The 24,669-nt window shown below is 40.8% G+C and overlaps 1 protein-coding gene and 1 long non-coding RNA gene across 8 annotated transcripts; one reads left to right on the plus strand and one right to left on the minus strand.

Annotated features, from left to right (window-relative positions):
• Positions 1–23: 23 nt before the first annotated feature.
• Positions 24–24,667, minus strand: LOC136448592 (uncharacterized). Of its 7 annotated transcripts, none has more exons than XR_010757909.1 (19): positions 21,309–21,482; positions 18,946–19,089; positions 17,905–18,185; positions 17,027–17,239; positions 16,416–16,527; positions 15,567–15,741; positions 14,194–14,254; positions 13,164–13,299; positions 12,642–12,865; positions 11,912–12,005; positions 8,532–8,605; positions 7,856–7,949; positions 7,630–7,691; positions 7,012–7,138; positions 6,207–6,394; positions 4,548–4,664; positions 3,237–3,359; positions 2,235–2,782; positions 24–1,677 (listed from the first exon to the last, which is right to left on the minus strand). XR_010757909.1 is itself a non-coding variant. In XM_066448234.1 (19 exons), the coding sequence occupies exons 3-19, from the start codon at positions 19,052–19,054 to the stop codon at positions 2,567–2,569; spliced, it is 2,406 nt and encodes an 801-aa protein (XP_066304331.1). In that variant the 5' UTR covers positions 19,055–19,089; positions 21,309–21,359; positions 24,599–24,650; the 3' UTR covers positions 24–2,566. The 7 variants fall into 7 exon arrangements, 6 of the variants coding, with proteins under 6 accessions (XP_066304331.1, XP_066304338.1, XP_066304344.1 ...); XM_066448234.1 differs by adding an exon at positions 24,599–24,650 and having other exon boundaries at positions 24–2,782; positions 21,309–21,359; XM_066448241.1 differs by adding an exon at positions 21,521–21,543 and having other exon boundaries at positions 24–2,782; positions 21,309–21,360.
• Positions 18,185–19,090, plus strand: LOC136448666 (uncharacterized). Its single transcript, XR_010757911.1, has 2 exons — positions 18,185–18,412; positions 18,445–19,090. It is a non-coding gene; the product is annotated as an uncharacterized lncRNA (long non-coding RNA).
• Positions 24,668–24,669: the final 2 nt, after the last annotated feature.

A 24,669-nucleotide genomic window follows, 5' to 3' on the forward strand; every position in this document is an offset into this window, starting at 1 on the left:
TTAAAAGAATGACAAATATAGTCTTTGTTTCATTCCAGTGGGGTTTAATTATATAATCTAAATCTCATTTGCAAATCTTCTTAACACAATATTGCTCCAAACATACATAATTGCACCTCAGTCTGAGATTCATATATCATAACACCAAGACTTTTACAAAGACTTCACACCTGTTTAATAATTTAACTCATATATAATAAGAAACCACCACCGTGACCACAGAATATCAATGAAGCTTCTGGTTACGTATGGCGTGCTGAACATACATACAATGATAGATTCAAGTGGTGATATGAATGCTAACGTTATTTCAAATTTGATTTAAATCTTTTGGTGGTGTTACAAAATGTATAGTTTATTTACGTATACTGTAATTCTTGTTTCTTTTACAGTGACTGTAACTTTATGTTCACTGTTTTCACTGTCACCTCTCGACCGTGAACTCATCATCACCGTGAAAAACCTATTTATGATTCCTCCACACATCCTTTCAAATCTCTTGCTGCCACCGTGAAGTAAAAGTTTAGTGAAAATGTCAATTTTTCTTACACCGTGAAATTTTGCTACCTGAACTTAAAGTGAATTACAGTACTTATTTGGATGTTTTTATTAATTTCTTTTAACGCCTCAGAAATTTCCAGTCCAACTTTCAAGAGTCCATAGCAGCAATGGCCCCCTGCATTTAACATACCTTGTTGGTAAGAGGTAGTGGTATCATATAAGTTTAATTCACATAGAAAGCATACTATAGCATCCATACAATCGTCTTTTATCTTTGCCAAGAGGACTTACTATTATACAACAATGTGCAATGTACATACAGGAAATTTCTCATATAAAGATTTTTGATGTCATGAATCATATATATACATTTTCAAACCATTCCAAGATAATATATAATTGATAGGTACATATCAATACATGCAATTCCCATATGCCTAAATTTTAACAAGTGTGCTACTCTAAAGGCCAGGGAGTTCTAGTAGGAAAAATAACATTTCTTACAGAGGGTGCATTTTCCTCATACATGAACATACACGTACTACTCTTTTAAACTTTGTATTCAACAACACTTATTCTACTTAATATGTGATTCAAGGTACTGATTGGCAAGGATGGAAATGTAGCATGTAACATTAACCCAGACATACACTTCATAAATCATAAAACAAACATGTTGCCTTCAACATATTGATACCCTAATTTCATAATATGTAGACATGAATTTACGTTTAACAACAGTACACCATTAGGCTCGCCCCTGAAGCGTCACCAAAAATTGCGTTTCCACAGAAGAGCCCTAAATTTCAGCTCTTCTAAGTACTGTTTGTAAGTACAATGGGAAATACCCTGGCACTGCAACATCCCTTATGTTCTACAGTGACAACCACAACAAGTAATTATGGCAAAGCAAACTTTCTTTTTCATTCAGTTTTGTTACAACACATAAATGAACCATCCAAGATACATGTATCAAATATGCAGAGTTACGTGCTCCTGACAGGCTGATTTGGTTTCCTATTCTGCTTGGCTCTTGGAAGGATGGGCTATGGCCATAATTCCTGGATTTGAAAGTATTATCCTTCGAATCCTGTTTTTTCAAGTTGCCGGAAAATTTACCTGCAAATCTTTCTTCAGATGCCTACGGCAATGTTCCCACAAGCCTTGGTAGGTACACTTTAAAGGTACCCTAAGCGATTTCAGGGGGTAAAACTTGAAATATTCTGGGGAAAACAATTCTGTTTGGTGAAGTTGAAATTGACATTTACTTCCCCATATTAGCACATCTGCATCATTATTTCATACTTTGGGCGTTTAAAAATAGCACAGAAGCAAGCCACAAAAGGAGTATTTTATCTATTGGGTCCCCCCCCAAAAATCAGCCCAGAATCCAGCCGTAACCGTTTTCTGTCGACAATTTTCGATAACTTCCGGCCGCGTGACATCACAATGCCCAAGCACATTGAGCCATGACCACATGAGTATTTCTTCGGAAGCGTTCGGGACTTTAAAAATCGGTCAGAATCGTGCATGCTCGGAAGATTTGAAATGATGGCTGGCCTCCAAGTGCTCAGATTTTCAATTAATTCCCACCGCACAACGACATTGCATTTTTGCTCCATGATGGTCGATATGCGATGTGATATTGTTATTTAAACTTACTATGGATAGAAATCAGAAAAAGATTGATTTTGAATATGTGACTTTCAGTGCCCTAATATTGCTTAGGGCACCTTTAAGCTTGGTTCTGTTTCATTGCAAACAGACCACATATTTCTATCCTTGCATGATTCTTATAATTGTATCTGCAATCTTGAAATTTTGCAAATTGTACATGGTTATTTGAGGCACTTTATCAGGCTTTCTATTTTGTCAGGTTTTCTTTATGTGGCTTGGCGACATTTAAGGATGTAGAAAACGTGACAAACTAGACAGCCCCGACAAAAAGGCCAAAAAATATGTCCAAAACTAGCCGGAGTCAAACCTCTGCTTGAAGAGTAAAACAAATCTAACTTTGTTTGCTCATCCAGAGAAGAGGGGACCTAAGCAATCCAGAAGACACTCATTATCTCTCAGTGCTGTTGCTTTCGTTACTTCCCTCCGACCCCTCCTGCGAACCCTCCTCCTCAATGTCCGCAGTGTCAGCGTTGATGGGCGGCATGACGTGACCGTGGCCGGCGCTGAGCTGACGCAGGACCAGCTTCTTGTACACACCACCCTTGTGCAGTAGGTCCTCGTGTGTCCCCCTCTCCGCGATTCTCCCCTTGTCAATAACAACAACCTGAAACAACACACAAAATGTTAATATGTATTGGCATCCATGTACCAATATATAAAAATATGCATAAAACCGATACCTGTACATGTATGGATTCTCTTCAGAACTTCAGAATATCAAATTCTATTATAGCTTAAACTTCGAAACTGAAACTTAAGATATAAAACAATTGACAAGTAATACATGTACAACAAAGCTCTTATCATATAAGAATATTTCGGACAAATGTTTAGAACATGCCGTATTCTAGTGTACATCAGTACCTTTACTAACCCTACACAAGTATCTAGCTGTGCACCTACAGTCAAAAGGTGTACAGCTCTGATATTGGGTGCACAAAATTGCATGCATGTACATGTATGCCCCAAGTACGTTGTATTTCAAGCTCTACGTATCATTACTCGATAGACTAAAATCTTATACAATTCTGGAACAAACTAATCAACTGTCTCCTGACCTCGGAAGCGTTCCTGACGGTGGAGAGTCTGTGTGCGATGACCAGCACGGTGCGACCCTTCATGGCGCGGTCGATCGCTTCCTGCACCAGGTGTTCACTCTCCGCATCCAGCGCACTGGTCGCCTGGGGAGGGGGGCAGAGAAATGATGATCACATATAGTGGTGCGTACCTAAACCCCGTTCCGGACCTGTTCCGGACCTGTTCCTTAAATCTTTAGGTTCAAGTCCAAAAAAACTTAAACATCTGGAATCAAGTCCGGACTTGAAAAAAAATCTCTCGCTTTTACACTCTTTTTTGATTTAAACATAAAGCTTCCTTAGATCGTGAAATTTGCACTGGAGAAATATGAAAACATTGCTGTTTTGTGTTTATAACTGAACTTCTGCATTAATTACTGACTGTATATAATTCCGCATTTTATGGTTTCCAAATTGCATGTAAAATATATGCCGATATGCAATTTTACATGAAACAGGGAAAAAATATTCGTAGCACACATATTCCATTGGTTCCAGTCCGGACATTCAAGTCCGAACCTGAACCTTAACCTCTGGACTCGAGTCCGAACCTAAACCTAAACTTGGGTCAATGAAGGTTAGACATTCAGTTAGTACCAGTAAGATGCGCTAAATGACAGCTACTTGAGCAACTGGATAAAATTTTGTAACAGTCAGACCTTTCTGACAGCATCTGCTTTCTTTCATCACTGACTTGATAAAAAGATTCTTATCCTTGGTTGTTTTACAAATCAATTTCAAGTACAAAGTTGGCAAGGGGATAACATGAAAATAAAGAAAGTGGCCCTCATAGTTTTACCGTAAAATTCCTATTTACGTTAGCACCCCTCCTAACATACACACCCCCGATTTGGGGACGGTTGCGGGCCTGACTCAGTGAGTTGAAACATTCAGGGGAAAAACCCTCCTAACGTACGCACCCCCTGTCCAGCATTTCTGTGGATAGTTAGAGGTTGACATGAGCATCCTTTCGATGATGTTTACCGACTTAAAAGGTTACTGAGAAAATGTTTCTGGGTAGAAAATGTCAAACAATTTAAATATATTATTATGTATTATTTATTCTTTATTACTGATTGTGTGGTAGCATTCCACACTTCCTTTGCATGAAGATGTACCGTACTGTCATGCTGATATGCGATTTTTCCGAGGAAGAACCCCTCCTAATGTACGCACCCCGACTTTGGCGTCGGCCTGGAGCACCTGTTTGCGACTTGAAAAGTTTTAAAAGTGTGTACGTAAATAGGGATTTTACGGTAGCTCACTACAAAGCTTAAATCAACAAGTTCTTACCTCATCCAGAAGCAGGATTGAAGGGTTCATGATGAGTGACCTTGCGATGGCGACCCTCTGCTTCTGACCTCCTGACAATCGCACACCTCTCTCCCCTACCATGGTTTCATAGCCTTCCTAAAGGAGATGCAGGAAATAGTGGAATAGGTGAGTCTTTGGAGGTTTTTTTTTAACAAATGAGTTGATACAGTGGCATACTTAGCTTCTTTCTCTTACAATGGTGTCATAGTCCTAAACTAAAGCAGAAACAAACAGCACAGGAATTAGTAAGTCTTTCAAATTGGTACTTTTGTGGAACAAATGAGTTGATACAGAGGTAACGTTGGGTAACCTAAATTCGTGGGGTACTTAAAGTCGGGATTTTTCGAAAACGGGTATTTAGGGATATGTGCTAGATGCGAAATCAGTTATAACGCCAGCAATGCAAAGCAGATAGACTAACGTATTCAGAACACTGGCTGAAAAGCTTCGATAATCATGCATTAGAAGTTGGCGACATCAAAAACTCTCCGTCCCTTATTGACAGAGTCTGGGGGCTTCGTAGGAGAAACACCCAGCACGGTTGTTCGCTGGTTTATAAGACAAATGTCACATCTCCTGCCTGCTAAACACAATTATTTATAAGACAACTTATTACAATCTCTTTTGCTAACCTGCAACTATATTCTAAGTGTGATCAATCATCAAAACTCCTCTCTGTTGCTACAACCTACGGCACGTGTATTTTCCCGCCGCCATATTGTTAACCAGAATCCTGTTGTCAAGCAGACGACAAAGGTTTGCGAGGAACACTTTTTTGTCTAAATGCTGCGTGTGATAGTGGACTGAGGAAGATATTTTCCTCAAAGTTTGCTCCTAACACAACAAGGAACACATGGACATAGTAGTATTACCATTGCTACGGCATCCAGCTAACTTCCCATGAATAATGTAACGTTACACGTTGCCCGATGATGACGATGGGCCGACTTTAAGTGAAGTTCTACCGACTCAACACACGGGTTGTTCCCGAACTGGCCTGATGTGTGCGGTACGGCCGTTTTTTCGTGTATTTTTTTTACTTGGACACGTCTATATCCATAACACTCTCCTCAAGCCAAGGATAGAACGAATAGCTGCTGTATAAAATGTGATTAGCGGTAAGATATTCAAGACGAATCTTCTCTCCCGAATTAATGTGCCCCCCTGTCCGACAGCACCACAATTGTGCGTGCGGCGCACGGTAGTTTCAAGTTGAAATATTATGGTGTCAGCACGACTAGAGACAAAATCTACCATATATATGATTAGTGCAAAGATAGTTCATGATACTGACAGAATAATAGAAAAAAAGGATGGTTCATTGTTCTGCTAGATTGATTTCAGTCAACCATTATCGGAAAAATCCCGAATTTAGGTTACCCAACGTTACACCAAAGTTTAACATCTTAAAATTGTTCCTCTAACAGGGCTTCATTTTATCAGAGACTGTCAAAGCACTTTATGATTTTGTATAGTCATTCTAAAGCAGAAAATGAAAGAAAAAGAATCCCAGAAAGTAAGTCTTTGGTGTTTTTCTAGGAAAATCTGTGGATCATGCCTTCGCTTGCCTAGCCACTCGGTCATTCAATGCCACAACGAATAAACAAAGGATAAAACAAACAAACAAACACACCCTACCTCAAACTCAGAGATGAACTGGTGGGCGTTGGCCTGCCTGGCAGCCTCCTCCACCTCCTCGTCGGTGGCCTCGCGCCCGTACGCGATGTTCTCCTTGATCGTGCAGGCGAACAGCGTGGGCTCCTGGCTCACCATGGAGATCTGCTGACGGAACCACCGCGGATCCAGCGTCGACAGGTCCTGCCCACCTGTGTTGCCGTGGAAACGGAATGATTGACACCTTAGAGAGTGAGTTTGCCGTTTTTTCTGCAATCTCATCAAACTCATCAGAAACATTAACCTTTAGCACACTGAAGTAGCCGTTTGGCACCCCATTCTCTATTGGTTACAGACTTAGGCAGCAAGGAGAAGGCTAATAGCAAAATGAGAATGAAGGCTTGAGCATAACAAAAATGCACGTCAGAAGTGAACATAACAAAAAAGTAACATGCACTTGTGTTGTCATGGAAACAGAATGATTGACATCTACTAAAAGTGAGTTCCACTATTTCCCTTTAACATAATTAAAGTTCACTGAGAGGATGGAAAGTATTCATCTTGAGAGTGAAGGTTTTGGGGCATGGCAGGAACTATGGGTCATATGTGCACTTGTGAAGTCATAGAAAGGTAAGTAAAGACAAGTGCACTTTGACATATTACGTAGTGTCTTTAAGAAGAAGTGTCTATATTGCTAGCGTGATAAAACTGCTAAGAAGATGATAAAAAAATGTAAAAGCTTTGTGCTGAACTATTCCGACGCATTTACTTTCTGCTGCTAGGTTTTTTAAAAGTGGGATCTCAACAAACTTTTAATTGGGAAACTCACCCAGCAAGATTGTCCCAGAATCGGGGTCGTAGAAGCGCTCGATGAGACTGACGATGGTGGACTTGCCTCCGCCCGAGGGTCCCACCAGAGCCACCACCTTACCTGGCTCCACGGAGAAAGACACTTCCTAGGGTTGAGAAAATGTACATCAGGATAAGGCAGTATAGATACTGCTGTTTCTTGGATCAGAAGGTTTGGGGTTCCAATCCAGTCTGGTCATCAGTTTTCTGAATCCCACCATACTCTTTGCTGGGGATGCTATTAGTCATACTTTTAATGTTATCCATCCCCCCAACTGAATAGGGGTAATCCACACTTACATTTGTTGTACAGCATGTCACATTCTGTGACTTGATGATCATACGTATGTACGTACTACATGTATATAGACCCAGAGTGCATCATACTCAACTGTAGTTTTTCAGTTTGTGATTTTGATAAAATTATGAAAGATGTTGTAACTGATTATGATAACTTTCTTTAATTGATAAAGCAATATCAAAACTATATACCAAGACCTCAAACTTAAGGTACCTTAAGGACAGTTACTTCTTGGTAACTGGGTATCATGTAAAAAAAACTACTTTGTGCGAAACTGTTCAACCAAAATAAGCTCACCTTCAAAACTTCGTTGTCAGGTCGCGAAGGATAAGTGAACGTGACGTTTTTGAACAGAATCCCTGAAAAAGGTACGGTATGGGACATTTATAAAAATTTACAAACTTAACGATTCTTATTATAGTTCTCAAAATATCAGATCAGAAAAAAATGTTATGAAACAATTGATAGTCCAGACTAAGAAGCAGACAGTACAATGTTGAGTCAGTCTATTGAGCATACTAACCTCCATCCAGTCCATCCAAGACTTTCCCACCAGAGATGTTCACTTCTGACTTCCTGTCCAGCAGCTCAAAGATGCGTTCAGAGGCTCCCAGGGCCTAAACAAGGGAAGGAAACATTTGAAGATACTAATGATTAAGTACAATGGTTTAAGTAGATGACTTAACATCAGTGCTTTCTCCAGCTTTAGATTTTTTACCTTACATTATTTATTGTTTGGGAGTAAATGTTGATGTTCGTTGTCATTTTAAGCTTACGAAAATACATTTTTATCAATATTAATGCAATGAAAGTTTCTTCAACCTGATCAAGGAATTTAAGGCTTGACTCTCTGCTGTCATTAAATGTCATTGACAAAAATTAAATGATTTTTTAACTACCCATACCGGTAACATTACACATGTATGAAAGTCAAACAAAATCAACACCTGCATTTGATCAAAGAAGATCAATGCTAAGTTGAGGTATCATAATATGATAATAAGTAATAATAAGCTTCCAGCCAATTGACAGAAATATAATTGACATGTGAAAAAAAGACACTGTCAGATATTATACAGAATGGAAACACAAAACCTGCCGTATGCACATTGTCTATTTTAAGAATAAAAGGTCTCCCATGCATCTACAGTGTTACAACAAGTAGATGCGAGAGTTGAGGGCATTAAAGATGCACCCACCTTCATGAAGTCACCATACAAAGCAGAGATGAAGGCAAAAGCCATGGCCACATTCAGGGTGTACATCATAAACCCTTAAGAAAGAGAAACACATTCAATATCGTCAATCTTACATGGGCACTGTTTGAAAGCGTTTGTTTTTGTTTGGTTCAAATTACTGACCACTTATCATAAATACACATGCTATTCAAGATATAAATTTCGTAAAGAGCTAAAACTTTTATATAACATGATATGTAAGTGCAGCAAACCTTTGACTGTCCCACAGTAATTTAGAAACAGATCATTGATTACAATGGCCTACACAAAATAATCATAGTTAGTAGTAGTACGTTGATGAAGGTTCGACATCCAGGTCATTACGAACTGAGCCAATTCAGAAGCGTATTATGGAAAACCGCAGTTTCTGCGCTCCCCCGCTGTGCGGAGTGCTATTGGCACCTTGGCGCTAGCTAATAACCGTGTTGTAGCTTGACTCAAGACCAAAGACACCAAATACCAATGCTTTGTATCCTTGAATTAATCATTACGAAGTGTGCTACAATCCCGGAGGTTCTCTGGTTGACTGGAGCTTCTCTAGCTGGCTGATTTGGGAACAGTGGATGCTTGAAGATTAGTAAAGCGGTCTCCTGTATTCACATGCGTTCATTAGAGAGCTAAACAATGGTCTTCCTTCACAGTTCGGTGACGGAATTTCGCTTCAATAGTGAAGCCAATCAGCTCTCTCCTTTCCTGTGACGTCCTTTCCTGTGACGTAGATATCACGGGCCATCTGTCTCAGAGTGGTCACTTTAGCGTGGGAAGCGGTGTTGGCCACACACGCGGATCGTCCTAGCCCCATGGCAGGAATCAACGTCAACCATGGCATTTGTGTTGCCAAAGTTCTAGCTAGGACTGGCTCAGGATCGGCCTCAGTGAGCCCTGTTGGGGAAAGACTTTCATAGTCTGAACTCATCTTATAGGGACACTGAACACCACAAGTAGCGGTCGTGTGTTTCAAACATAACGGTAGGTCCAGCCCAGGAATGGATTTAGTGAGCCCTGTTGAGGAAACTCAACTTATAGGGAGACTGAATACCACAATTATCGGACGTGTGTTTGAAACATAACGGTAGGTTTAGCTCAAGAATGGATTTAGTGAGCCCTGTTGAGGAAACTCAACTTATAGGGAGACTGAATACTACAATTATCGGACGTGTGTTTCAAACGTAACGGTAGCTATAGGTTTAGCTCAAGAACGGATTTAGTGAGCCCTGTTGAGGAAACTCAACTTATAGGGAGACTGAATACCACAATTAGCGGACGTGTGTTTCAAACGTAACGGTAGGTCTAGCTCAAGAATGGATTTAGTGAGCCCTGTTGAGGAAACTCAACTTATAAGGAGACTGAATACTACAATTATCGGACGTGTGTTTCAAACGTAACGGTAGCTATAGGTTTAGCTCAAGAACGGATTTAGTGAGCCCTGTTGAGGAAACTCAACTTATAGGGAGACTGAATACCACAATTAGCGGACTTGTGTTTGAAACATAACGGTAGGTTTAGCTCAAGAATGGATTTAGTGAGCCCTGTTGAGGAAACTCAACTTATAGGGAGACTGAATACCACAATTAGCGGTCGTGTGTTTCAAACATAACGGTAGGTCTAGCTCAAGAATGGATTTAGTGAGCCCTGTTGAGGAAACTCAACTTATAGGGAGACTGAATACCACAATTAGCGGACGTGTGTTTCAAACATAATGGTAGGTCTAGCTCAAGAATGGATTTAGTGAGCCCTGTTGAGGAAACTCAACTTATAGGGAGACTGAATACCACAATTAGCGGACGTGTGTTTCAAAGGTAACGGTAGGTTTAGCTCAAGAATGGATTTAGTGAGCCCTGTTGAGGAAACTCAACTTATAGGGAGACTGAATACTACAATTATCGGACGTGTGTTTCAAACGTAACGGTAGCTATAGGTTTAGCTCAAGAACGGATTTAGTGAGCCCTGTTGAAGAAACTCAACTTATAGGGAGACTGAATACCACAATTAGCGGACGTGTGTTTCAAACATAACGGTAGGTTTAGCTGAAGAATGGATTTAGTGAGCCCTGTTGAGGAAACTCAACTTATAGGGAGACTGAATACCACAATTAGCGGTCGTGTGTTTCAAACATAACGGTAGGTCTAGGTCAAGAATGGATTTAGTGAGCCCTGTTGAGGAAACTCAACTTATAGGGAGACTGAATACCACAATTAGCGGACGTGTGTTTCAAACATAACGGTAGGTCTAGCTCAAGAATGGATTTAGTGAGCCCTGTTGAGGAAACTCAACTTATAGGGAGACTGAATACCACAATTAGCTGACGTGTGTTTCAAACATAACGGTAGGTCTAGCTCAAGAATGGATTTAGTGAGCCCTGTTGAGGAAACTCAACTTATAGGGAGACTGAATACCACAATTAGCGGACGTGTGTTTCAAACGTAACGGTAGGTTTAGCTCAAGAATGGATTTAGTGAGCCCTGTTGAGGAAACTCAACTTATAGGGAGACTGAATACCACAATAAGCGGACGTGTGTTTGAAACATAACGGTAGGTTTAGCTCAAGAATGGATTTGGTGAGCCCTGTTGAGGAAACTCAACGTATGGGGAGACTGAATACCACAATTAGCGGACGTGTGTTTCAAACATAACGGTACATGTAGGTCTACCTCCGGACTGAATTTAGTTAGCCCTGTTGGGGAAAGACTTAAATAGTCCGACTTATGGGGAGATTTGTTGAACATAATGGGAGGTCTAGCCCAGGGCTGACTGTGTGTGCTGTGGGGATTAGCATAGTAATTGACACCTAGCCGAGAGTCAATAAACTCCGCCTGTCTACGTCCAGACCGCTCATTTGCATTATACGCTTCTGAATTGACCAAGTTCGTAATGTAATATGATACACCAAAAATAACTCAAGGAACTACCATTAAGTGGATACAATTTTGAAACAGTCAGACGTTTCAAACATCATCATTGCTTCATTAACATATATATTCAGAGTTTTGGTATACAACCTATTTCTGCCAGATCTTTCCTTAGTCACTGACGAAAGATAGCGGATGCTGTCTGAAACGTCTGACTGTTTCAAAATCTTATCCAGTTGCTTGTCTTGTAATGAGTAACTATATTTGGCGTATAGTAGAAGTATTATACAGTATCTAATTATACTGCTGTACGACTCATGGGTGGGCAGCAGTCGGCTTGTCTTCATAATGAGTTTCTAGGCATCTCTGTCGAGTGGGTCCAGTCTGGTAAGGCCACACAATTTGGTGTACTTCCTGACATAGTCCATTGTAGTGGAATATCTATACACAAATTGTGGAAGGACGTTTTTCAAATGAAGTTACAATGCTGACCTGTAAGGGTGCCGATGGTGAGCCCTGTGCCGGGATGCTCCTTTTCCATGATGACCAGTTTGGCTCCGTACCACAGAACCAGCACAATGGCTCCCTGAGAGTAGATGGTACAGTTTATACATTTATACATGAACCACATAACTATCAGTCTTTTTTTGGCACTTTGCTAAAAAAATCCTAAGTCTTCAGGAATACAGCAATAAACATAGTAATACATCATCAGTATGAACAATTAAGAGTTTCATAGGTTACTTTTGAGTTTGACAGATAGGAAGGATTCCGAAGTATATATCACAAAACAATGTCAAGGTAAATAAAACTAACGATAAATGAAAATGAGGATGCCATTCTGCCTCAACTGCCGCAATGTTGATTTGATTATATGGATGACATCTGCGCATCAAAATTCGTCCGTTTCCAAAAAAAAAACAAAGCAGCTGCAAAATGAGCAAATATATGCTGTAAACTGAAAAAAAAAATTCTGAATGCCAAGGTCAAGGAAAAAGACGTGAAAGAACAAAGACAAGGAGCGATATAGACTCACATAGACGCATTCAGAGTTGCCACAATGCTGCAGGAAGTTACAGCCTAACAGAGTTCAAAAGCCAGTTGCTGAAATGTAGACCACTCAGGTAAAAGTCTTTAAGGTATGACAGCTATAAAAACCTTACTTCCTAAAAACCTATAGTATACAAGGTTGAAGGATTCACAAATGAAATGTTGTTCTTACGAATGCCACCACCCCAACAATCCCGTTGAACCCTCCGCCAGCCAGGGCCAGTTTCTTGCCATAGCCGTAGCTCTTGTCAATACTGACGTTGTATTCTCTCTTGCTCTTGTTCTCCCCAGAGAACATGCGCACCGTCCGGACACTGGAGATGGACTCCTCTGCAACTGTGCTGGCCGTCGCCAGCTCGTCCTGAAAGGCTTTCTGAATACCCTGAACGTACTTTCCTAGGGGAAAACATAGGACAGACTCTTAGGGACACAGTCTGCAAGTACATTAGAATAACAGATAAATAGCGATGACTTAAAATAGACGACATTCAATTTCTAAACCTGTTTCTTTTTACTTTCAAGGCATCCTTTTCTGGTTAAGAGTAGCTCGGGGCAGATTGGAGATAATATTGGCGGTGGATGGAGACATGACTCAAGTAGAAATGCAAAATCAAGTACCAAGTTATATGTTTTCCCTACATTGTACAATATTGAAGGTCGGAAGTGGCCTATACATTATAGTAGTTGTTCTTACCGTAGACCACGGCCCCGATAGACACAATAGGGACACACGACAGCAGCACGCCCGTCAGTTTGGCGCTCAGGACGAACATGATGGACAGGGAGCCGACAATCTGGAGCAGGTACCGGAACAGCATGGAGATGTTCACCTGTGTGGGGGGGGGGGGGAAGGAGGCAGCCATGTAAATGGGACAGCATTATTGATGGGTGGGGTGACATGTAAATAGAACAGAATGGAGATGTTCACCTGTGGGCGAGGGGAGGGGGGCAACCATGTAAATGGAACAGCAGTATCGATGGGAGGGTGACATTTAGATAGGGAGGGCCGGGACCGAGGGTGATGCGGAATACACCGTGTTGTATTTTATTTAATGTAATACCCACCCGAAAAAATACACACTTCAATGCAAAATGCGCCAGTAGTTTAGAGAGTTTCATGTCCACAAACAAACAAAATTGTAACAACATTGACTCCAAACTCCGAATCTGGTATTCAAATCTTTAACAGCGGCGCAACCGGCACGCTCACAATACATTCAAAATATTCTATGTAAGCCTGTGTGATAAAAGTAAAACCCCGTGTGACAACGCAAGTTATCACCCGGTCCGGAACACCCATAATCAAAATCTTTGCGGCCCAGGTATGACATAAATATAGAATACAACACGGGGTATTCCGTATCACCCGAGGTACCAGCCCGACCGCGGGTGATGCGGAATACAACGTGTTGTATTTTATTTATGTCATACCTTGGTCACACCCACCCGAGAAAACACACATTTCAATGCGAAATGCGCCAGAAGTAAAGGGAGTTTTGTGTCCTCGAACACAAAACTGCAACAACATTGATTCTAATCTCCGAATCCGGTATTCGAATTTCCGACGGCGGTGCAACCGGCGCGCTCGAAATGGATTCGAAATATTCCATGGAAGCCTGTGTGATAACACTCCCGAACCCTATGTGATCCGGATAGTTATCACACGGTCCGGAACACCCGTATCAGGCCCAGGCATGACATAAATACAAATATAGGACACTTACTGTCACAGTGTTCTGCACCACACCAGTGTCTGAAGCCAAGCGGTTAGTCAGCTCTCCAGTCCTGAACAAAAGGAAGTCATCACAAACTTCAGAAACAAGTTCAGCATCCAAGTACAGCATGTCACACTCTAAATTCAAATCCCATCAGACTTACATGACTATCAGGGAGAAGTAGTACTATGAACATAAAGGCATACAGTGAAAACCTATGCATGTCACCACCTCTAGGAGTACATAATAATAATGGTTTTTATTCTCATATAAAAGAGTGACAGGGTAGCAGGGTCCCATGTAGGAACATGCTGGCTGCCTGGGTGGGTGGAGGATGTCCGTCTTCTCCGAGACCACGCTAGACTCTGTCTGAGCCTATTGGTCGGGCCGTGCAATTCCCCGCTACCCCGCCTGACGGCGCTGTACCACCATGAACCCTGAATTGATCTGCTGCTTTACACATTAAATCTTTAAAATATAATAGTTAAAACTACATTAATTACGCACAGTTACCGGCACATAAATTGTTCAATTAAAAAGGTTTCTTGCATTAAATTCTCAAATTAAAAGTTTCTCACATTCGTAGCGGGTTGAACTAAGCTGTGACAGCAGGTAGGTTTTTACAGTACGTTATGGTTTGTTGTCCATATTCAGCAGTCTTATGATGTACGGTATACTGCTGTTTCTAAATCTTTCAGTCCTAGTTCTGACTGTGTCTAGTTTGTTACAATGTCTTGTGTGGCGGTTAATGATCTGTCCTCTGGATTGAGGGAGCAGACCTCTCAAGGACGTGTTGTTCAGTAGTTTTCTCCCAAAGCGGAGGCACAGTTGTTCCCGTCTCGTATCCAACTGTTGCAGTCCAAGCTGTGTACAGGCGTCAGCGTAGCTAGAGTCATCATAAGGACCATCTGGGCTGATTGTGACCACTTTTTGGTGGTCCCTTAGATAATTTTTACCATTGACACAAGCATTAAAGTGACCACCTGTCAACAAAGATTTTACTGGTACCCTGAGCAGTCTTCTTAAGCAGTTTTGAGAGATAACTAACATCTTAAAACATTCTTTGTAACAACAAGGTCCTTCAAGCTCATGTAATAGTGTAAGTGTTTACTAGTAGTAGAACTCAATAGCATTGTTATAGGCAAAGGCATATACACGTCTTGATATTTAGTATTGTTTATCATATAAGAACTTGCTATACATTGTACTTGTCACATTTTTTGTGCAATTAAGTTTGAATCTTCTTTCCTACAGTTTGTTGAGATCTCACTTAAAGAAACATAGCAGCAGAAAGCATCGGAAGAGCTTTGACATTTTCTCAATCCTCTGGTCCTAAGCAGTTTTATCATTGAATTGAATTGAATTGTAAAAACCTTTCATACCTTGTAGTGTCAAAGAAAGCGATCTCGTTCTTGATGATGGCAGCGAAGAGTTCCTCGCGGAGCCTGGCCACGAATCGCATCCCGGCCAGCGTGAAGAGCCAGGAGCGGAAGAATGCGGCGATGGCGCCGCCGATGTAGATCAGCAGCAGGACCAGCACCGTGTGGTTCACTTTCTCTGGGAGTGAGAAGAACAACACCAATTTGTTTAGTATCATTGTTACCCACAAACTGTACACGATTCAGGAAGGTTCACAAGCCTTTCCCTGACATGAAAGTTTGCAATTTGAATAAATGAATAAAACACCCCCCAAAACAGAGTGTTTAACCCACCACACAAAATGTTTAAATTCTGTTAATCCCAAAATAGTCATGGTATCTTTAAATTCATCGTCTTCAGTTCTTTTATAAACAATAATGGTTTTCGTCCCTTCATTTATTTATCGTTCCTTCACTTATTTATTCATTAGTTTCATTTATTCATTCATTTATCCCTTCATTTATCTATTCATTCATTTTTTCATTCCTTTGAAATAGTTAGACTAAGGCCACACTAATTTAATTTCTTGACTAACGGATTTTTTGGGAAAAATTTTAGCACGAGGACATCATGAAAACAGAAGTGTGGGGTGAAAACTTGCACCTGACCCTGTTCACTCCCTGAAATTGTGTGCACCAAAGTACAAACTTTCCTCTGAGATTCTGTTTTCATGTTGATTTTCCAATTTAGCATTTTTAGAAATTCTGTTAACCAAGAAATTAAATTGGTGTGGCCAAAGGGATAGATTTACTAGTAGGGTTATGACAATGACTGTGAGCAACCTCCTTGCTGTGAATCATTACTTTACATACCTATGCTGGTTAGAGCTGCATCCACCACGAAACTGAAGAACAGGGGTGCCATCATGTTGGATGCACTGGATACCAACAGTGCTATGCCCCCCAGGCCCAGAATCCACCATTCCTACAAATAAAATATTGATTAATATGTATAGTTTCATACATCATTGAGACTACATGTGTATTGAAATAAACGCGGATGAAAGAGTAACTAATAGTGCGACAGTGCTAGAGTCCCAAACTACGCAGTAACGGAAACAAACTGCGAAAACCGTAAACATAAAGCTGTCAGTACTCAGTTACAGTACTCTGAAGTAGCTGTTTGGCACCCAATTCCCTTAGTACATGTAATAATTGTTTACAGAGTTAGGCAGCAGGGAGAAGGATAAGACAGGCCTTTAGAACACAGTGGATGTGGTAGGATGAAAATGGAGTGTTTGCGGTGGTTTTAAGTTCGTGTTTGAGACAAAAGTAGATAGACAAGGGGGTACTAGGAGGGCAAAAAAACGTTTGCTGTGGTTTTAAGTTTGCGGTGGTTTTAAGACTGCGGCAAGAGCTTACCGCAAAAACTGGGCACATGAAACTACCGTGAACATTTCTGCATTAATTTTTACAGTACTCACATCTCGAGCCATCACAAACAGTCTGCGGAGGTTGACTTTCTTCTTGATGGTGTTCCCTTCCTCGTCGATCTCCTGTCCGTCGCTGTTGTAGCGGTGGACGATGCGCATGACCTGCAGTCGCCTGGCCATCCGGAGGAACGCCAACGCCAGCAGCAGCTCAAGTACGCTGAACACGAGGGACGCTATGCAGACTGCAACGTAGGTGCTGTGCATCTGGGAGGGGGGAGGGAGGGGGGTTAGGTGGGCAAAATTACCTGTCCATAGTGGTCACATATACTCAGGCCCTTGACTGCCTGCTATAGACAGTGGTTTAACTACCGGTAGTAATGTATGTACTTCAAGGCAAATTGCTCAACCTTAGGATTCAAAGCTTTCTAAACCTAAGAAATGCAAACCGTAACACATGTGGTGTATGACATTTTTTTCTATGATAGAATCATTTTACATGCAATTAAAGATAGAAAAACAACGCTTCTACCATCTGCTAACTTTACTCACCGATGATTCAGAAAAATAATAAGCCTAATCGATTCGGAGGGTGACGAACAATGTAAAGCCGAGAGGCCCATGTATAGGGGTCTAAGCTCAGGTGTCTGACTTTGCACGTAAAGGAACCCAACACAACTATCAAGAGGAGAAGGAGTGACCCAATGTGCTTGGCTTAGACCTAGCAAAGCCACTTTGCACTTCTAGCCATTTGAAGAAGCATCATGCTTTATCCCATGATCAATTTAGGACGACAAAAGGAGAGGCATAGAAGACTTAGTATACAGGTAAGTTACTTACAGTACATGTAAGATTAGAACCGATGCCCTTTTTTTAAGGTTAAAGGTTCCAACAAACATTTAAGTATCTAATATATGTGACAATGGCCTCACCTCTTTGTAACTTTCCTCATGGAGGACGAACACTCCCTTGGTGACAGCGTACGCCGTAGACAGCAGCGTGAAGAATATGGCGGACACGTAGTACGCCTGCCTCTTCTTAATCAGACCGCGGTCGTACGGTTCGTCGAGGAGCTTCATGGAGATTTCCTCAATCCGCGTGAAGAAGTGAAAGAGTAGACACATGCGCAGCAGCGACAGGCACGCCAGTTCGAACACGGAGCGGTAGAAGTCGAAATGTACAACGTTGTCCTCCAGATACTGGGTACGACCACCTGTGAACATGGGAAATGATAACTAAATTATTGCACAACAATCGTACAAGGTACAAATTTAAATATGGCATCTACATGTACTTGTACTTAACTATAGTTCCATAAGGCTAACCTACCTATTAGAAACGGCCTAAAAAAGGCCATCAGGGACTTAGTAGCTTTACCTTTTATACGCAAAGTAACCCTAAAATCATACTACAGGGCTTGAAATTCATTTTTGGAAATAGGTGCACTGGTGCACCCAACTCAAAAAAATTAGGTGCACAGAAAGAATTTTGGGTACACCACAAAATAAAGTTGAATGTCAGCAAAACATAATTACAAAGTTTAACGCTCTTAAGAACTTCAATCTGTAATTCTATAGCTAACTTCAAAATTTCACAAAGTAAAAAATCAAATGAAGTACAACTGTTACAAAAGGTTATATCACTTTTTCTGATACTCACATTTCAAGAATATTCTGCATACTAGTCTACAATATTACCTTTACCCTGTAGCTTACAAAAATATCTAGGTGCACTGATGCACCGACAGTCAAAAATTAGGATCACAGACCAATTTTGGGTGCACACAGGTGCACATGCACCCGGGCCACTATTTCGAGCCCTGTACTCCATTGGCAAACATTCTGATGGTGAGAAAAAAAAAACATTGTACATATGAGATTCTTCAGCAAGCAACCAATTAAGTTAAATTAAATTTTCTATAAAAAAAAGTAGAAAAAATAAGAATACTGCTGTTTCTAAGTGTGTTTGCATACCTGCTAGCCACAGTGCCACACAGACGACTCCGTCAAGGAACACCAGAAAACGGACAAAGTTGGTGTAACGGAAGAGCGGTAGCGTGTAGTACGCCCGGTTTCCCTCCATGGCGATGGGTGTAGTCTTCCTACTTAAGCTTCACCCTTATAGGAAGAGACACAAAACGATATGGATTATATAAGTAAATATAAAAGTTTCTCAAGCAACTGGATAAGTTTTGTAAACGGTCAGACGTTTCATATAGCATCTAAAGTCCGACGGGTGTTTAACCAAAATTATCAATTGATATGTAAGTAAGGAGAAGACAAATGTTGTACCAGTTGGACTTCAAATTCTTTTCTGTAAAGTCGATGACAAAAGACAGGGGATGCTATCTGAAGATCAGAGATAAATAAAAAACACCAAACCAAGTTATGATCAGAGAAAAGATCATAGTTTTTGAATGAGAATTTCCTGTTTACCCCTGAGTGTAGGCTATATTTGCTCTGTGTTGGGGTGGATTTGCAAAACTTATCCAATATTCATTGTTTGTGAGTTACATGTATCTTATCACCTCTATGTCGATATATGCTTAGAAAACCTTACACAACAAGTTTGAAATCTTGATTTTGGTCGATTGTATGTGTTAATCTCTATGTTTACTTTATTAATCTATTTGAAACCTTTAATCTATAATTATTATTTATAATGGCACCACGTGTATCAGAAGATGGCTGCTTTGACCTCATTCTGTCATTGTTGACATTGTGAGTGTTATAAAGGAGATCTTGGAGTTCAAAAGGTTAAATGAGTCATGCATTTTTGTTTATGGCAAGGGATGTTCTCTTTAGAAAGTTTAAGAGGCCATGATTTCAGTTTCTTAACCCTTAAGCTGCCAGGTTTTTTAGCCAAGTAAAAATAAAAAATGTTTGACCCCTGACCTCCCTCACGAAACCCGCGAAACACCCGGCGGCGCTAACTCCCCTAACTTCCCGGCTTCGCGCGCTACACGCACGCAAAGCTGTTTTGTTCTGGGGAATACCCTATCCCGGTTATAACCGGGTCCAGCACACAAGGCATATTTCTGTATCCCTAATTAAGTCGGGACTGGCAGCTTAAGGGTTAAGGGCAACCATAGAAGAAAATACTTGCCAATAAATACAGTAATAGGAAAGGTCAAAATCTAAAATATCACATGATGAAGCCTTGGATCAGAAAAAAATAATTATCAGATTCTTTTGCAACAAGTATCTGTCTTCGGTCTATAGCTTGGCTGCTACTTAGCTTCTAGTCCTAAACTTGTATAATTACTACATTATACAACAGTTAATGACCGGTGCAATGGCCTAGTGGGTAGAGTGTTTGCCTTGCATACGGTAGGTCGTGAGTTTGATCCCCAACCGGGTCATACCAAAGACTCTAAAAATGGTACATACTGCTTTCACTGCTTAGCATTCAGCATTTGGGAAAGAATATGGAAGTTAAACACACACCACTACCAGTGGACTAGCCCCCTGCTGTAGTGATTGCACCAAGTTGTGTGGCCCAAGGGCTACTGAAACGGAGATGGGCGCCGACCTATGCACCATCGGTGCGGGAAGGAACTTTGACCTTGACAACACTTAAACTCAAGCTGAGTCTCAATTATTGACTTTGGCAACCTCGTCTAATGCCCTTATAAGGCCATGAAAAAGAGACAGGTGTTGCTGTAAGTTTTAGCCTATATTGCAGACAGGCAGGTTGACAATAGGCAAGGAAAAGCTGAAAGGGACCTATACGTAAAGAATTTCTACTTCTTGAAAAACATTTATGCTGAACTCAGTGATTGAAATAATTAAAAAAGGGAGTTCCTACATATATGTAGTAGAGCCAGATCAGAAATCTAATTATATTTACCAGAAAATGTGGGTCTTGAAAATTGGGTTTTCACAAATTTCTGATGAAACCAGGTTTAGCATGAACGGTTCGCCAGATCTGGCGCAGATATTATAGTATGATTTCACTGCCAAGGACTTGAAGGAGGTATGGATTTTCCCACCAAATATACCTTTTCTCACTAATTATGCAAATTAGGTACTAGTTAGACTACTTGGTGCTCATCTTCAATAAACCAACCCACATGCCAAAAATGATTGATGCCTGATGTCTCCTTGACTTATACCAATTTGTGAAGGAGATGACATAATGACAGAAGGAGAAGAAGAAGAAAGAAAGAGAGAAGAATACACCAGCAAAATACATATTTTCCTCATACCATATTATATAGGGAGGGAAACACAAAAACATGCCTTACGGGGGTTGCCAAAAATAAATCTGGGGGATCGATGAAGGATAGAAAGTAATTCTTAACAGCAGAAATTACAAGAAGGATCCTGATTCTTACCAGAAAAGAGTGTACACCAACTTGAAGATTAAGTCCTCCTTTTCCTGTTCTTCTGTAGATAAATGTGTGAAAACACAGGTATTACCTTATATAGGCGGTAAAAATGCCATGGTAACGTCATCAGTAGTTAGATATAAGCATGAGTCACCCCTAAGTACTGAATTTGTAAAACTTTACTGAAAGGAGTGTTCAGCAGTATACTGAGGTCATACCTGAACTTTTCTGTGACTCATATCGTCACCCAGGCACTTCCTGTTATGTTTAGTTATGACCAAACAAAGTGGACTTTCACCTTCTGAACTTTGGGCAGTGACCTTAACGGTGCACACCCCAGTTCTTCCGCGACCGGGGTCAACGGAAGTGCCTGACAAAAAAGTGACGAAAGGGTTTCGAGGGGCTGGGTTTGAGTTTAGATTTCTCATAATGTGCTTCGAACTGATATTAGATACTAGCATGGCTGATCATGAAAAGCGTATGAATTGGTGTGTTTTGGGTGAAAATTGCGTTTCGATCTGAGCCTTGCTTCCGGATATCCATCCGCGTTGTTGGTGAAATGTCCCTTGGCCCGGGATTGACCTTTGTTGCGTTCTGTGGGTCATGCTGACATGCCTCGCGCCGTGGATGATTAAAGAAATCTAAGTACTAGAATTTTCTTTATAATTGGCTCGACTGTACGCTAGGTTTTTCTCTTTCTGACAACATCAGTCGTTTCTACCCAGAAATTTTTTTCTACGAGTTTTATCCTACACAAAAGTGCCAAAATTTGACCATCATTTTTGACGTGAAAATTATGTTTTTGTCCCTTGCCAAACTGTTGTCTAATGTAGCATTAATGCCGCACTACGTGCTCCTTAGCGGAGCACATTGGGCATTAATGCTGGATTCCCTCTGCTCCCTTTGGAACAGGGCATTAATGCCAGCATACACCCCTGTCCATTAATCATCATTTATCACCCAGTCTTCTTGGACTGAAGGGTAAGTGGAAACCCTTTCCCCTGGCTGGTGCCAGTGGGGGTGGTCACACCAAATTAACCCTCTGCTCCCTAACTACAGTCCACCCTTGACTGCTAATGTATAGGTCAAGCATGACTAAAGGCCGTGGCAGAAAGCACTAATGCTGGAAAGATGCCAACTAATTGGTTCAAGCCTTGGTCCAAGGCATGGCTGCTATGACATTGAGGGACTGGTATTTGGACAGCCATAATTACCATGAAATTACCATGGCAGTGTGCACTAACCAAGCATTAGTGCTGCATATGTATTTCTGGCATTAATGCTACATTAGACAACAGTTTGGCAAGGGGTCTCCTGATTTACCAAAATCAGAGAGGTAGAAGAAACAGAACTCAGCTGGTCCTGTAGCGGAAGGGATAGGCTTTCATCCCATACACAGTTGATTTACTTCAGAATACTTCCCTGGAAGAGACAGTACCTAGACTGGAGGGTGCGCAGCCTCCAATTGAAACACCAAATAAACTGGGGTGTGCTCCCTTAAGTACATGTTATACGTTACAGTTTATAATTGGGCAATATTGTGATTACCGTGCGGTTAGCAGATGTGACCGTGCATTCAGGAACTCGAAATCCGAGCGTCTCAAAAAAACTTTGTTTTCTACACTATCTAGCAAAAGTTTATAGACATAACCCTTTTTTGTGGAGGGGTTGTGTTCATATTTGTTTTTTTTGGGGATAATGTCTTTTGAAGATGATCAGGTACATTATTAGTAGTAGCTATCTGATGATTTTTGTTATATGTCACTGATTGTCAGTAATCATAAATGATATACATGTATATGTACTGTACAACAATTTTCCTTGATCACTTGCTTCAAGTTCCAAGTAGAAAATGCATGTATCATGTACATTTTCACTTGTTGAATTTGAAAGCACCGTTGCCCCCAGTTAGGGGTCATAGCGGGGAACCTTATAATGGCCAAATTTTCAAAGTGGCGAGGAAGATTATCATTATTTGAACAAGCTATGTACAGTTATTCTGTTCAATATCTAATATACTTAATAGGTATATATGGTCCTCAGGCATTTATAATTGAATAGATATAACCTACCTGCTTATTATCTTTTTTCCCTTGGACAGTTGTATGAACACAGTTTACCTCGACTGTCAATTTGGTAATTTTCCGGGGGGGGGGGGGGGGGTACTTTTATTCCAGGTGGTACGTAATATACTTTTATTAGATGTTGAAGATTTGTCCGGGGGGTACTTTTATTCCAGGGGGGACTTCTATTTGAGAGGTGAGAGTAATGTTACAGTTCATGATTGGGCCTTATTGGTTTATTGTAATTACTTTGCTTTTTTAAGATTGTCTACACTCTTTTATAAACTTTTAACTCAAAAAGGCAAGGTAATTGACGTAATAACAATACTCTTATGATAACAGTACACACCGGAATTCTCCCATGTTTTAATTTTTAAAAAGCATTGAGGGTGGTTTTGAGGTATAAATAACTTTTCCTAACGAAGAATACTGCTTAATTTAATATGTTCTTTTAGAATTAATAATAACATATGTAACGTTATGACATATTGTCATGGTCAGTGAAATGTATAAAATTTGATATTTCTTGGATCCACAGACAGATGAAATCAATTTTACGTTTTGACATCAATTTTAGTTTTAAGTGTCCTTCTGGTTAGAAAGTGCCCAACCCCCAAATTGACATCACACACACCCCTCCCCCTACACCCCACGGGGCCAGTTCTCAACCACAACCCCCAACATTCACAGACCCCCCCCCCCCCCCAATGTGATGAATTGGCAAAAGACTAATTATTAATACAGATCATACAAAGCATAAATCATAACGCAGAAAGAGCGAGTAGATCATGGTCTACGTTAAACCCAGTCTGACTCAGCACTAAACTTAAGACCACGTCATAATTTGTGTAACCTTACGTAACCTATGTTGTATAACATTAAGCGGCCTGTCATTCACTTTCACAACTCAGATACGAAACATACATAACCTAGAAAGGGTTACAAAAAAGGTTTAAAAAATCGCAACTTAAGAGAACCTGAACGTTCGGAACGACAGAAAATTGCAACTTTTGGTGACTACACGTTGTCAAATATTTAAGAGTGTCGTTTAACCGGTAGGACGTTCACCTTGCCTGTACTCGCGTACGCGTAGTCAGACAGTCCTAGCCTGTGACGAAACAAAACGACATTTTCTCCTTGCAACTTTCACCAACAAGGCGTCCAAAAGGGTACAGGAAAAGACAGGAGTAAACATACGTCTGGAAACAAAACACAAACGCTAGAATTCCGTACCTGTGACCTCACCTTCAGGTGCAAACGCATCGAATGTGGCCGCGCCGGTTGTCGATGACCGCGAGACATCT

The sequence above is a fragment of the Branchiostoma lanceolatum genome, chromosome 1 (assembly GCF_035083965.1).
Source record: "Branchiostoma lanceolatum isolate klBraLanc5 chromosome 1, klBraLanc5.hap2, whole genome shotgun sequence".
In the NCBI taxonomy this organism is placed as follows: domain Eukaryota; kingdom Metazoa; phylum Chordata; class Leptocardii; order Amphioxiformes; family Branchiostomatidae; genus Branchiostoma; species Branchiostoma lanceolatum.

What these genes read in the sequence shown, in the direction of transcription:
- LOC136448592 (XM_066448247.1), bottom strand. Translation starts at nt 19,054, where the DNA reads ATGGAGGGAAACCGGGCGTACTACACGCTACCGCTCTTCCGTTACACC. An exon ending in TGTGGCACTGTGGCTAGCAG is followed by an intron (nt 18,186 to 18,945) that starts GTATGCAAACAC and finishes CCATGTTCACAG; the next exon opens with GTGGTCGTACCCAGTATCTG. An exon ending in CACCATCGGCACCCTTACAG is followed by an intron (nt 8,606 to 11,911) that starts GTCAGCATTGTA and finishes CTCTTTCTTAAG; the next exon opens with GGTTTATGATGTACACCCTG.